Source organism: Sinocyclocheilus rhinocerous, unplaced genomic scaffold, assembly GCF_001515625.1.
Source record: "Sinocyclocheilus rhinocerous isolate Xijiao unplaced genomic scaffold, SAMN03320098_v1.1 scaffold3173, whole genome shotgun sequence".
NCBI lineage: Eukaryota > Metazoa > Chordata > Actinopteri > Cypriniformes > Cyprinidae > Sinocyclocheilus > Sinocyclocheilus rhinocerous.
The window spans coordinates 126,215-141,242 of NW_015665376.1; the positions used below are offsets into that span (position 1 = coordinate 126,215).

The 15,028-nt window shown below is 35.9% G+C and overlaps 3 protein-coding genes across 4 annotated transcripts in view; 1 reads left to right on the forward strand and 2 right to left on the reverse strand.

Moving 5' to 3' along the window:
* Window positions 1-274: 274 nt before the first annotated feature.
* Window positions 275-3,374, reverse strand: LOC107731319 (tumor suppressor 2, mitochondrial calcium regulator). Its single transcript, XM_016542368.1, has 4 exons — window positions 3,196-3,374; window positions 2,495-2,700; window positions 1,276-1,396; window positions 275-1,182 (listed from the first exon to the last, which is right to left on the reverse strand). The coding sequence occupies exons 2-4, from the start codon at window positions 2,644-2,646 to the stop codon at window positions 1,117-1,119; spliced, it is 339 nt and encodes a 112-aa protein (XP_016397854.1). The 5' UTR covers window positions 2,647-2,700; window positions 3,196-3,374; the 3' UTR covers window positions 275-1,116.
* Window positions 3,375-3,983: 609 nt separating this feature from the next.
* LOC107731340 (ras association domain-containing protein 1-like) lies at window positions 3,984-13,694 on the reverse strand. Of its 2 annotated transcripts, XM_016542395.1 has the most exons (7): window positions 13,392-13,694; window positions 11,622-12,166; window positions 10,157-10,281; window positions 6,004-6,108; window positions 4,922-5,219; window positions 4,701-4,816; window positions 3,984-4,609 (listed from the first exon to the last, which is right to left on the reverse strand). In XM_016542395.1, the coding sequence occupies exons 2-7, from the start codon at window positions 11,902-11,904 to the stop codon at window positions 4,460-4,462; spliced, it is 1,077 nt and encodes a 358-aa protein (XP_016397881.1). In that variant the 5' UTR covers window positions 11,905-12,166; window positions 13,392-13,694; the 3' UTR covers window positions 3,984-4,459. The 2 variants fall into 2 exon arrangements, with proteins under 2 accessions (XP_016397881.1, XP_016397882.1); XM_016542396.1 differs by lacking the exons at window positions 10,157-10,281; window positions 11,622-12,166; window positions 13,392-13,694 and adding exons at window positions 7,930-8,112; window positions 8,145-8,296.
* An 800-nt stretch (window positions 13,695-14,494) lies between these two features.
* Window positions 14,495-15,028, forward strand: part of cyb561d2 (cytochrome b561 family, member D2) — a 5,931-nt gene continuing 5,397 nt past the window's right edge. The window contains exon 1 of the mRNA XM_016542369.1: window positions 14,495-14,739. Coding sequence (XP_016397855.1) covers window positions 14,613-14,739 — 127 coding nt within the window. The 5' untranslated portion in view covers window positions 14,495-14,612. The remainder of the gene's footprint in view (window positions 14,740-15,028) is intronic.

The following is a 15,028-nucleotide window of genomic DNA, read 5'->3' on the forward strand; positions in this document are numbered from 1 at the left end:
TAAAAACATCACAATAATCCACATTATTACCAAAAGTGCGATTTGTGTAAGAAGAAATAAGAAAAATGGAATTAATAAGTTAACCTAGATTTAAGCCATGCTGCAGAAGGGTCCAAATGATGTCACTTCCTATTGTCACATTTTATGGAATATTCAATAGTAGGAATAATTCATAAACATTTTTAGACAAGGACTATAGTAATGATATCAACTCAATTAAATCCACTTGGGTAGAATTAGATTCACCTACATTAATATTCTGTTTTAATACTGAATGAATAGACAGTTTGAGATGTGCATTTATACATGGTATTTTCTTTAATGCCATCTGGTCATTTCAACTGTAATAAATAAAGACTGCCCAACAGTGAGAGGGGGCGGGGCTTCTCACAGTGACTGGCAGCACTGTGTCAGTCAGTGCCTCAACCGTTCAATCAAGGAGCGGCAGCAATTCCATCATCCAATCGGCATATAAACAAATTACAGCATAGTAAACAGCCATTCATTCTCTCTTACTGGCTGAAAAGAAAGCAGAATCAGTTCTATAGGAACTACATGCAAAATTCAGGCTGTAGTTTTACTCACTTTTGTACTAACCCTAATTGCGTTACCTCTACGAACATCGCGTCCTGATGATCTGCGAAGCTCTGCTTGTTACACAATGATCGTCAATTAAAGCATTCAAATGCAACCTGATCTTTCCAAGGGCTTCTTCAAAATTCTAAACAGAACGTTCTAGAAGGTCCTCAAGAGTCCTTCATGATGTGCGCCTGATAAAAGTCAAACATCGCTAAATATTCTCTATTTCTATGGTCACATACAAACAAACATACACTCGTACACAAACCACACTTAGTGTCTTGGCCGTACAGCCCATAATAGTCTTCATGTGGATGATTACGAGAAAACAAAAAGAGTCAGGACATCATTGTCAGGCCGCAGCCTCTTCTCAGTCACACAGCCGGAGCATCTTGCGGCTCGTTTGCCGGGATTCCACATACACGCATCAAGCCCTCCCAGACACAAGGGGGCGCTACACAGCAAGCGTGTACGGGATCCAGCGGGTGGGAGTAAAATGAGGGGGGACAGATTCTTCGCATGAGGTCACCGACGGCATCAAACTTCACAGATGACTACCGGAAAATCGACGTGGATACAAGGGTGATCCAACTTGATGATTCCCTATGGAAAAATGCGCAATAAAATGTTTGTGATAATAATTTAACGATTAAATCATGCATCAAATGTTCGCAAAACACTATGATGCTGACTAACCTGAGGTATGAGATTCTTGTGGATTCGTTTTAGTTTGGCTTTCTTGCGGCCATTTTTTGTCACTACTGTTTCTTCGTAAAACTCGTGGGCAAGGTCGCCATCCTCATCGAAGTACAAAGAGCTTCAAAACATGGATACAAGTTAGAAAACATAAATAAGCAATGTTTAATACCTTTTCATGAGTCTAAAGGCCTGTTCACACCAACAACGATAACTACATTAGCATCCACACCAACACACAATAACGTTTTCTTTATTATAATTGCATGCTGCGGTTTTGTCATCTGCCGCTTTAAATGGTTGAGATCTTAAAAGCAGGATTGACTCTGATTGGCTGTCAACGTTTTTAATGGTTCATTAGCTGGAAAAAAAAAAACTTGTTCTGACAGTGATTCCTACAATGTCGTTCCTCTGTGCCGTTAGAGTTAAAATTATGGTGTTGCATAGAAGTGAACAATTATTAAAACTTTAGAGTTGTAGTTATCGTTATTGCTCTTGGTCATTTTTTTTGCATTCCACTGTGCAGATTTTCAATAATTTTTCTATGCAAGCATGCTAAAGATGTTTACATAGAATGTTTATATAAAGAAATGTATATAATTTCTTGCATAGTACATTTTTTGCATATAAATGCATGTTTCATTACTAGGTCGCTTCATTTTTATTTTTAAAGAAAACATGTAATAAAAATTAAAGATTCGGAGACAAATAATCTATTTTCCCATATAAATATTACCCGACGATGGCATTACAACACAGTGTATTCTACAGGAAAATTAATTTATATTTTTTTATTGTTTTGCATAAATGTTTGACAAACTTTTTTCTTCTTCAAAAAGCAGATTAAATCATTCAAAATTGGTTGTGCATATCAGTTGCCAGACACGTAAACATAAATCAGTTGACCTCTAATAAAAAAATCTGTATTTTCTTAATTACGTTTTAAAGATGTACAAATAAGAGGAGTAAACCGGATCACCCGGTCAAGGTTTATTTTGAAATAATGTATCAGTGTACTTTATTTTTTACTTAACACCAAAGGTTCAGTTTCCTCAATGACTCTCAACAGTTTGAAAACGTTACTTTCCAAATCTGCAGTGAAACTCAAGTATGTTTGTTGTTCAGATCATCTGTTTCTTGATGCCAGTGTAAGTGGCACAGTGGTCCAGTTATGCTGTCTGAAATGAAGTCACATGCCAGGAGCTGTGGTTATATTTACCTCCTCCTGGTAAACACGAAAGGCGTCGTGTTTCGGATGCTCCGCACCCGGGCCAGGCTCTGCTCTTGGCCGTCTTTCGCAGGTTCATCTCCGCCACCTGAACCTGAGAACGGCCAGTAGCCTTTACCTTTAGACCCGCTGCCGCCCATCATGGGCTGCAGAACATTCTCCTCCTGCTCGGGTCACACTCGGACGGCCGTACAGCTCTGGAAGAAGAAACAATAAACTGTTATTGAACTCATAGTGTTAAATATTGACATATTTGACCTGATAATGTCAGTCACGATGAAATATGGCTACTCTTTATGACATGGGAAACCTGGGATCTCTGCTTTCCCACTCACACATATTATTAAAGGGAAATCCCTCAAGTTGCTTTAGGTTCTTATTAATTAGACACTTTATGTAACAAATTTTCACCTCAGCATTAACATATAGCACATGTAGCATCTTAAAACATGACAGATTGTGTTTGACAGCCAAATAATTTAGCAAAAACAAGACTGAAATTTTGTATATTACATTAACAACATTTTGTATAAAAGTATCGTTGCTAATAAATAACACTCCGCTTAATTATTTTGTTTTCTAAGTCTAAATTGATGTAGCTTTCATGCTAATACGGCTAACATCATCATAATGTCCTACAGCGTTTGTGTCTGTAACATACGGTTATTCATATTTATAATGATGACACTTACTTGAATGAAGTCTCCTGATGTTAAATGAAGCAGAGCAGCGGAAATAATGCGAATTAACGCCGGTTTGAACTGATTTATTGAGTGTGTAAAGTCACTCACAAGCGAACCGCTGCAGATCAGACGGGGAATCAAGACACGCTCATCCGCTCCTGCTGAAACCGGAAATTACATGGTAGCGCTTGCGGACAATGGATAGAATAAAAGTCTTGGAATTTTATATAATAAAAGTCTTTTTTTTTCCCCCCAGTCAAATTTTATTTATTATTGTCATGTTATTTCATTTTGGTGTCGCTTCATCTTTCTTTTTTAAAAGCCATTATTTAATCAAAATGAAAGATTTTGAGACAATCTATTTTTCCGTATGATAAGCACCCAACATTGGAATTACAACACTATGTATCCTACACAGAAATGGTATACTGTCCACATAAATCATATACTGTGTGTGCACATACATTTTTTATTTAATTTGTCAAAAGTCAATAATAAGTCAAAAATAATTAAAAATGGTTGGGCATATCAGTTATCAAACAATTTAACACAAATTTTTTTTAAAAAAAAATGATTGCTTTCTTAATTACATGGTCGCACTGTGAAGTATTCAACAGCGGACATTTTTTTCAAATAGAAAATGTCTTGAAAACTAAACGATTTCCCTTTCCATTTATGCAACAAAAGTGCTACTTTCCATGCGTAAAGTTTTGTTATTATTATTAAATGTAATTAATTAAATTTATACATTTAATGGTTCTTGCACACAACAAAAACAGTCATTTTAAAGGGGAAAAATATTTTATTTAATTTCATTTAATTGACAACAAATATTCAATATATACATGGGTGCTTCAATATCTGACAAGTATTGCATCACTAAATAGTGTTATTTTAATACAGACATTAAAATAAACCCTTTTTTCCCTATTACAAGTTTAAATGGTGCTGAAAATACTCTTTAATCTGCATTGACATATGCATTCACCACAGAGCAATAATCTGCGGCTCGCACAGAAACGACGTCACTCCACAACTGGATCTACAGCTACGACTGCAGCATTTCTTCCAGTGTAACGTCACACTCCTCTCACGCTTAAACACACGCTAATCCTCTCGCTCTCTCTCTCGCACTGCGCTTACAACCCTTCTCATGTCCACTGCAGGACAGAGGGTTCTTCCACACACTCTTTGGATTCAAACAGTAACAAGCTGTGTACGAGCGTCCTCAGTATGTTTCCTTTCGTTTCTGAGGTATGAGAAGCAGCTTGTTTCAGCCCGGCGTGCCGAAGTTCTTCAGAGCCTCTTTCATCTTGTCTCTGGCCAGAGCGTAGCGCCGCACGATCTGCCGTACGTGATCCTCCTCCTCCCGCTGCAGGATGCGCAGGAAGTTCTGAAGTTCAGGAAAACTGAACGCATCCCACTGCCAGAAGAAATAACATATTGGTCATTCCTCATATGTGCGTATATCCCTTTAAAAATGATGAGTTCCTGTCAGAAGACTGTTTACTCACATTGACTTCCCCCGTTTCATTCTCTTTAAGGACTAAACTGAGGCCCTTCTCGTTGGGTCCAGCACACAGACGCAGGAAAAGCGGACGCTCATCATCTGCTAACTTCCTTAAGTACACTAGAAAGAGAAAGGCAACATGATATTTATTATTTGTTTACAATGTATTTATTGTTTATTATAAGAATCGATGTAGATGTCAAAAGCTACGAATGGTCTGCACACCTTGGTTCTGTCGTTCGCTGCGTTCAAACAGTGAGAACTTGGCCGGATTGTCCACCACAGTGAATTTCTTCAGCAGGGCTTCGATGACCTCTCTGGCCCGTGTGCTGGAGCTGATGTGCAGGTGTTTGACCGTGTCTCTGGGCAGGTAGAATGAGGTGCGACGCTTCAGTGCTTCGTCTTCCTGACACACTCCATCCCGTCCCGAGGAGGAGCACGTGATCTGTGGAGGAGGGAGAGACACGGGCCGGACCAGCTTAAACTGGACCTTTATGAAGCCAGTGTAAGATCCATCACGGTTCTGATGGGGAGGACCAGAAAACATTTTTACAGTTACTCTCTGAAATTTGATACTTACGGCAAATACCACAAATAAATATACATAATATAATTATACACATAATATTATATGAATTTATATAATTGCACTTATGTATTATTATTATTATTATGTGTTAAAGTTATTATAATACGAAGACCAAATAAAAATATACATATATATACAGTATATATACACACAAAGTAATATAATGTATAATATATTATGTATTATTTTGTTTTATTATAATGCAAAAACCACTAAATAAATATTTGTATGAATTTATAAACAATATATTATGTAAATTATGTATTACTATTTTTTTTAAATAAATTATATATTTTATATAACAAACAGTATTCTATATCACATAATTACTTTATATTTAAATAAAATAAAACAATTTTATTTTGTAGAAAATATATGTATATAAAGGATATAATTGATAATATCACATTTTTAATTAATTCTATTTGATCAATTTTGTTATTATATAAATTAATAGATTATATATTTATATAACAATTTCTAGATTAATATACGCTTACATTATATTATTATATTTCAATAAACTTATTCATCTAATTTTATTTGTTAGAATATATAAATATAATTTTGATAATATATGACCGTTTTGAATTAAAGTGAAAGTGACGTGACATGTGGCCAAGTATGGTGTCCCATACTCGGAATTTGCCAGTCCTTAACAAACGGCAAAAAAACAGTATGATATATTTACACATTTAACACTGACAGGTTTCCTTACCAGAACCATGAAGAGGTTACTGTTGACCTGAGCGTTGTATTCTTTCACTTTCTGTTGTATTTCACTGACAGACAGCTCCTGTTTTCTCCAGTCCACTAGCTCATCCTGTAGGACAAGAGGACAGGACAGTGTGTGATACATCACATGACCACAAGAGGGCGGCAAAGAAACCTGGAGAGAGACTCAGATTGGCTGATGTATTCCTCAAGATATACCGGTATATAACAAACAGAGAAGATGTGGGATAACTTGATCAGTTGTCCTAAACACTGATATTTATGGGTTTTCCTGACCAATAAGGATCAGATTTTGAAGAACTTTGACAAAAATGTCTGACTTTTATACAATTATATTGAACAACAATAGCTGGTTGTGTTTGTACAGCAGAACAATCGCACTCTGAGGCATAAAGTGGGTTTGAAATCATCTTTCAGATCCAGCTGGATGCCTTTACCCACAACTCACAGAGAAAACAACCCTCTCTCATCCAGAAATAGCAGACAGGAAGTGGGAATGAGCACACACACACACACACACACACACACACACATTCATGTCGACTCTAAATGCTTCTGAACGTGTCTGAAGAATTCACAGATTTTCAGTCAGTCCATTAACTTCTCAAGTACGAAACCTTCCTAAATTTGTGGTGAAAAAAAAAATGTTTCCTATATTTGAGATCCCTAAAGATTAGCATATTATTGCATTACTATTCATTAAGTCAGCAATTTTATTTTAAGTAACTTTATGATATATTAAGTATTTATTATATTAAATGTGATTACTAATTAACCAGTTATTATTAAATTATTTTTAAGTTTAATTCATATGGTGCTATTTTACTTCTATTTCACAATACATATTGCTCTTAAATAAATATATAATAAACACTTAATATATAATAAATAAACTACTGTTTTTAATCTAAAAATTAATGCCTATTTTAAAAATAATTATGTTTATAAATTATGAATGCAAAAGACAAACTCCGCTAATGATGTACAATTTGGTGCATTGCACCACTAGATTAATGCACAGTGTGTTTCAGTGATGTCACATAAATAAAAATAAACCTGGTTCACTTTTATCTTTGAATACAATGGCTTCATGAATAGTAATGAAGGTTTAATTAAGATTCAAGTCTTTAAACTGATTATGAGCTATAAAGAGACGTGAACAGACTGCAGTGATGCTTTGATTGGTTAATCAGGTTAAGAGCTAACTACTCAGCATGACATCATCTGAAGAGGAACCCCCAACACACACACACACACACACACTTACACACACACACACACACACACACACTCACTTGTATTTGTGGTTTACGGGGACTCTCCATAGGTGTAATGGTTTTTATACTGTACAAACTGTATTTTCTATTGCCCTACACCAACCCTACCCCTAAACCTACCCCTCACAGGAAACTGCTGCCAGTTTTTGAATTTCATAAAACACCGTTTTGTATGTTTTTTAAGCCTTTTGTTTTACAGGGACACAGGAAGTGTCCTCATAAACCATGTTTACGTTGTAGTACCCATGTCATTATACACATTTGTGTCCTCATAAACCATATATACCTGTACACACTCACACACACACACACACTCACACTCACACACACACTCACACACAAATATCTAAAAAGTCTAAAATATTATATAAAAATACAATAAATATTGAAAAAATAATGTATAATTTGATTAAAACTACTGATTATACTTTTTAATCATTATTTACATGACTGAAAATTATTGGGAGTTGATGCAAGCATCATTTAAAATAAACACACGCGCATTGTTGGCACACCGAACCGCGAGATATCCGTTAGTTCAGTTTCTCCTGTTCAAACTGGACTGTAAAGTCGCAAAGCCGCCCAAAAACGCCAAAATAATGTACATTAATGACCATTAGCCACTGTCTTACTTTTTCCTTGCGTTTTTTGTTTTTTCTGAATGACGTGCGCGCGGTGTAGAACTGCTCGAGCTCGAGCTCGGAGTCGCTCTGGCTGCAGTACCCGCTGCTCGCGCTGCTGCCCCACGTCATGTCGAACCACTCGCAGTCCGTCATTATCACACCGACAGCAGCCGGACCGGGACCGGGACCGGGACCGGGACCGTGGAGGACTTTCCGCTGCGTCTGAGGAGGATGATGTGGCTGTCTGACCGACCTCGTGCAACCAGGATACAACCGTTAGGCGTGATTCGAAACCCCACCCTTCCGCTGTGCTCCGCCCCCTCGCACACAGGCTCCTCCCCCATTCAATCCTGCCGCACCCCCGCAGAACAATGGCATACAGATTGCTGTTTAAAACATATATAGATAATATTTCCTTTCTAACTATTTTCTAACCAATAAAAATATAATTACATCTACATATAATTATATAATTGTTACAAAATATTGCATACAGTAATATGTAATATTTGTTATATATTAATATATTAATATTATTTGTTATATATAATGTATTTTAAATAGTATGTTGATAACAGTCAATAATAGTATAAATACATTTACAATAATAATAATAATTATTATTATATCCAATATTAGCAATTTGCTAATCTGCATAAATGATATAATAATTGTTCGCTACATATAAAAATATAGCATTTATTTTAAATAGTACATTTATAACAGTAAATAATAGTATACATGTGTTTTAAATACACATACACTATCAAGCATATAAAATGTATATTAGTAAAAATAATAATAATTATTATTATTAGAATTATTATTATCTACAATATTACCAGTTCACATCCAAACATTTAGTATGACAAAGTGCAACAAACAATGTACATCACTACAGTGGGCAAATAAAAATATAATTACATCTACATATAATTATATATATTAATTATATAATTACATATTAATTATAAAAAATAATTACATATAGTAATATTTGTTATACAAAAACATAACATTTATTTTAAATATTTATAATAGCAAATAATAGTATAAATGCATTTTAAATATAAATATGAATTATTATTATTATTATTATTATTATCATATCCAACATTACCAATTAACATACATTTGGTATGACAGAAAAGCTGTGCAACAAACAAACAAACAATATAAATCACTACAGCTAAAAAATAAAAAAATATAATCTACATATAATTATATAATATTTGCATAAAACATATTTAATGTTTGTTATATATAAAAATACATCAAATAATACACTTATAATTGTAAATAACAGTATAAATGTATTTTAAACTTATGCATATTAAATGTATATAATAATAAGAATAATAAATTATTCTTATTATTATTGTTATTACTATTATATACAATGTTACCATTTGGTATGACAGAAAAGATGGGCTGCAAACAACATACTTTACTACAGTGGACAAAAGAACTGCTGGGTTTCAGGAGAATATTATATACGTATAAATGTTTCACAAATCCTGTGCCATCTGCATAAAATGTGCTGCTGGAAAAAGTCTTGTGTGTATTTAAAAGGATTAAAATGAGAAGAAAGACCATCACGCAAATGTTGCATGGCCAAATGAAAGTTTAAGATGATTTGCACATTTGTAATTAGGTAAGAGCTCCATTGTTGAGCTGATCAGTTCATTCACCCAGCTGTCAGTCCTCCACCCTCCCCCATATCACTTTCACATCATTACTCAACAAACACTCACTCACACTGAAAATCAATGGCAGACCTATCCTTCACAGATCCACACTGTGATTATAACTTTCAATTATTATGTAAATAATAATTATAAACCAAATATCCAATGCAACTCTATATATACAAGCATTGTTAATAAATTCCACATTTTCAGAAAGCTTAAAAAAAATCAATCGATCTAAGAAGTCAGGCCAGTTCATGTATTTATTTACATTTTAAATGTTAAAAAGTGAGCAGCTGCTTTATTGTGCGGTTGCTAAGCAACCTCTCCTCCATGGCGCTGTTGTAAATTGCACACGTCACTGCGTGTGTAGGACGGTAATAAAACCCGCACTGATGGCATATGGTGCGCTGAGACACTGATCTACGTCTAGCGACAGATGACAGGGTGGAATAATTTAATTACGTTTTAATGTAACACATGCGCATGTCTCTGATTTACATTTACTAGTAAACTCTCCTCTCTAGTAGTTCTAGTAGTTCGCTCACCACATTAGTGTCCGTCTCGATCGTGTCCTCGCAGCAGTTTAGCTGTTCGCTGACGGCGTCGCAGTTCAAGCTGCAGTCCAGTTGAATGAAGGGTTGACAGCGGTAGTGACAAGTGTAATTACAGTCTGAAGAGACAAAACGTTCATTCACAAACTGAAACCACAAATACATATAAATCCAGCTATTTTGAAGAACATGTGTAACCAAACTGTTACCGGTAGCCATTGACTTCTATTGTATGGAAAAAAAATACTATGGAAGTCAATGGCTACCGTCAACTGTTTGGTTGCCAACATTCTTCAAAATATCTTCTTTTGTGTTCAACAGAAGAAAGAAACTCATACCGGCTTGAAACTTGAGGGTGAGTAAACGATGACAGAATTTAAATTTTTGGGTGACTGTCTCTTTAAATACAGTTCTCCATTCACAGAGCTACAGTTTAATAGTTCATTTCTGTTTTTTGGTGGCATAAACTGAATTTAGAGAGCTCAAGCTTTGATGGTCCAGAACAGTCGGATTCATCATGAATGAATGTACAGCGCCGCCTGCTGGTCATGCTGATGTATGTTGAAGTGTAAAAAGCGTTTATGATCGTTTTAATATTTGATTATCTATTATGATGTTTTGGGCAAATAGAGAAAGAGAAAAACAGAGAAAACTATATTTTTACCTTTTCTGAAGATTATGTGGGTAGTACTTGCAAATCTCACTGTTACAGCGTCAAGATATCTGGGAGGTTGCCAGGGAATTGCTAAGCTGTTGCTAAGGTGTTCTTGATGGTTGCTAAGGCATTTATTTCTTTATTAATACAGTTAAGCATTTATTTATGCTTTTATTTATTTTCTGTTTGCTATTCATGTTCATTTTCTATATTGTATGTGTCCTGTTGGTTTGCTTTTGCAGTTTTTTTACTTTAAATACTTTTACTTTTACTTTAAATTCAAAGTCAGTTGCACATATTTTTTTTTACACATAGTTGCACATAGTTTTTTATTTAAATTTTCTTAGATGAAACAATTCAATTAAACACATAATTCAGGTATTAATTAAATTGTTTTTAATTTATTATGCATTTACTTATAGATTTACATGTATTTATATATTAATACATGTATTAGTATTTTTTTTATTTTAGCATCTAATTATTTTATTTAGTTACAATAACTTATTTTAGTTTATTTATTATTTTGTATTTATGCATTAAATAATGACATGATTGATTGATTTGCTTTTTAATTTCCTCTTAAATGTCTTGACTTTGTGTTTACAACACACACCCACACAATCTCTATCCAACAAGAGACGCTGTCTAAACTGTCCATTTCCCTGTCTAAACATCCTTTTCCTATTGGCTTACGGTCTCTGAGGGTCAGATTGTCTTGACGGTAGCATTTACACAGCAGAAGACAGATACCCCTGTGGAAATGGTCTCGATTATCTCGTACCGCACACAGAAATGACTCACGTGTGCAGCGGAGGCTCTGGCGGTACAGGCTCCAGATGAACTCCCCGCAGAGGTCGCACCAGTTGAGCTGCGTCTGGCTGCAGGGCTGGAAGTCGTGTCCCCGGCCCGGTTTACACGTCAGCCAGTCGGGGTCCTCCAGATGCACACGCTCCCCCACCATCCGCACCACCTTCTCTTTGCTCCACCTTTCCAGAGTGGGTCCTGCGCGGGACAGAGGGGGCGCTAACTCGATGCGGTCATCTGGAGTCAAGTCCTGCAATTCAATAAGTTCACATTTTGCCATCTTGGGAATGCGAGAGGCTGAAAAGCATGGCTCAGTAGGTCATGGGAGATGATTTATAACTTCAGACCACATCAGAGCGACCATGTTTACTCCAAACCAGGCCCACAGACTTCAAGTTCTGATGTGTTTGCATATCCAGGCTAAGAACAAACATGGATCACTTTGTCGATCCTACAGTCTTAACACAAAAGAGACTATGTTTTCTGACGAGTTTTCAGAAAGATGTCCTCTTAGTTCAGTTTTCAGCAGCATCTGGCTCAGTCTGAGGAAAAACAACAGAGATTAGATTAGATTATGCTATATTGTGGTGCTGTATGATTATAGCAAATGTGGACAGTTATAATCTCTCTGATCTTCAAAGAACTCCATTAATGGGTTTTTCTATCATTATATATATAAAAAATTTAATTATATATATATATATATATACATATTAGAAATTAACAATATTTAAAAATGGTTATATATATTTATCACGGGTGAGGACCCTTGATATTTGTTGAACAGAATTAAATGTTTAGTATGTATAGGATAAGAGCTTCTTTAAACATCAGGCAGAAAGTCTACAAACGGGAATATATGGGGATTTAACATTCCAGCGGCTTTGTGCAAACAAATCTGTCCATCTTTCTGGAGGCTGATCAGTATGCGTGAGGAGGGAAATTGCGCTCAAGGGTGTTTTAGACCATTTTTGTTGTAGGGCACCTCTTTTGGCTAATGTCCTAATCCAGAGAACAGCCCGAACAACCAACCAGAACAGAGAGAGGCGTAAAACTGGGTCACAAAAGAATAGCAAATAAATAACACATAAAATAGACAGATATAGTTAAGTGCAGAATAGAATAGAATACCAGATAAAGATTTGAAAGCATGTGCAACTGGCAAATTACTTTGCGAAATAATGCATAATAAATAAATGCACCAATAAATTTGTAATTTATGTACATTTATGTAAATTACATAAAGTAAATCTATAAATACATGCTTAAAAATGATAAATAAATTAATAAATGTTTTTTATTTAATTAATTTAATTAAAATGAATAAATGAATTAATAGAATACAGACTAGATGTTAAAATGTGACTTCAAATGCATTTAATGCATAGATAAACTAAATAAATAATAAATGCATAAATAAATCAAGAGAATAGAATACAAAATAGAAAATAAATAAACGCATAAATAAATAAATAGGCTAAATAAATGCATGAATGCATAAATACTAGAAATCATAACTTAATACAACAACCTGATAAAAAATAAACTAATGTGAAACTGTGTAGCATTAATTGCAGACAAATAACACTGAAATAAACAGACAAATAAACAAATATAATGAAATAATCTCTTACAGATTAGATTAGCAATTTGACGTCATTGAAAAAAGCCTACAAACTTCAGAAAGTACATCTGTAATTTGTCGGTTCAAGTCAGATCGCTCGTATCTGGACCCCTTGTAGTAACTGTTTAAGAAGGCGAACATACCTTAAACCAAAACAAGTCACTTTTAACGGTCAAAGCTGTCAGACTGACAGTAAACGCGTCCGTTTTCTCAAATCCGCTTTTGGCGTAATTTGCGCGCACGACGCGTGTTTGAGTGCAGATAACGCAAGTGATTGCGCAAAACCGAGAAAACGTTTTACATTCCGCTCAGAACAAAAGAGAAAATGATCCTCCACCGGCAGCAAGACGCTTCCTCAGATGTTTCCTCGTGCTTCGCAGTCGCAGCTAGAAACCGGGTCGATCTGTTTCTCCTCCGAATTTATCCAGCCAGTGCGCGTTTGTGCGCATGCGCCGTACACTCAGATTAACGCTTAATCCGGCGCGATCTGTCCTAGATAGAGCGAAGGCAGAGCAGACATCATTTCCTGAAGCATTTGGTGGACCCTCGGGTCTAATACTGCGAACCTCCGCCAGTGTGGGTCTATTTACAATAACCTTGTTTGAAATTAAACTCGTTCTTAAAGGGACAGAGCAGCCAAAAATGATTCACTCTCACATCATTATTTCCTCTGAGGAACTAAAACAAGATTCGTAACGCAGCTCTTTGCCATAAAAGTGCTCCATATAACTTGTATGGTATATATTTTAAGAGCATGATAGTTTTGTGTAAGGAACAGAGTAAACTTTAACTCGCATTTGACAATTCTTCAGAATATTGCTCTGGAATTATGCATACGTGCTGGAAATAACCTTTAGAAACAGAAAGAACTGCAATTTAGAAGATCAGTTCCCATTTTCACATGTGAAACTTTCAGTGCAGTGACTACATAGAAATCTAGTGCACTTACCTTGCTGCACACTAGGAGCTGGCAGACGTCCATAGGCTTGATGTAATTCTCTTTCTCTGATAGCGGATGTCTTGTGTCATCAGGAAGAGAGGCCTGGAGACCCACAGGAGGAGATAAGGAGGTTTCTGTCCTCCGTTCAGTCTGGACGAGGGCCAGCGGGTCACAGGACACAGGAATTCACGCCAGTAATTGGTCGTGAATGTCTGATTTTGTTACGGTCATCGGATGTCAATTTCATGACATTTCACTGAACAAACTCTGCTGTTCTCCCTGATATATGGCTGTAACTATAGAAACAAGAGTTCCTAGTTGAGATTGAGAGTAGCTCAAAGGGGTTTGCGCTGCGGTTTGATTGTATATGTGTGTAAATGAGCTGTATTGTGTACATTTGAGAGAGCACCAGTAGAAATAGAGCATGAGCGTCCGTCACGAGTCGGAGCCTAAACTGTACCGCTACAGCAGGACGGTGTGCGGCGTCTTCACTCATGTGCTGTGCGCGCTCTTCAGCGGCTTCATCACTGTACTGAGCAGACCTGGATCCAGTGAGTAACGTTACAGCGAAGAGCAGCACATATCACTCATACTCACGAGCAGTGTTGGGGTAACGCATTACAAGTAACGCGAGTTACGTAATCAGATTACCTTTTTTTCAAGTAACTAGTAAGTAACGCATTACTATTTAATTTACAATAAAATATCTGAGTTACTTTTTCAAATAATTAACTCCAGTTACTTTGTTTCCATGTATTGAGTGACAGCTCTGGTGTTGCCACGGTGACAGAAATCAGGAGTAAGTGCAGAGCGTTGTGTGTGAACATGATCTTACTGTAG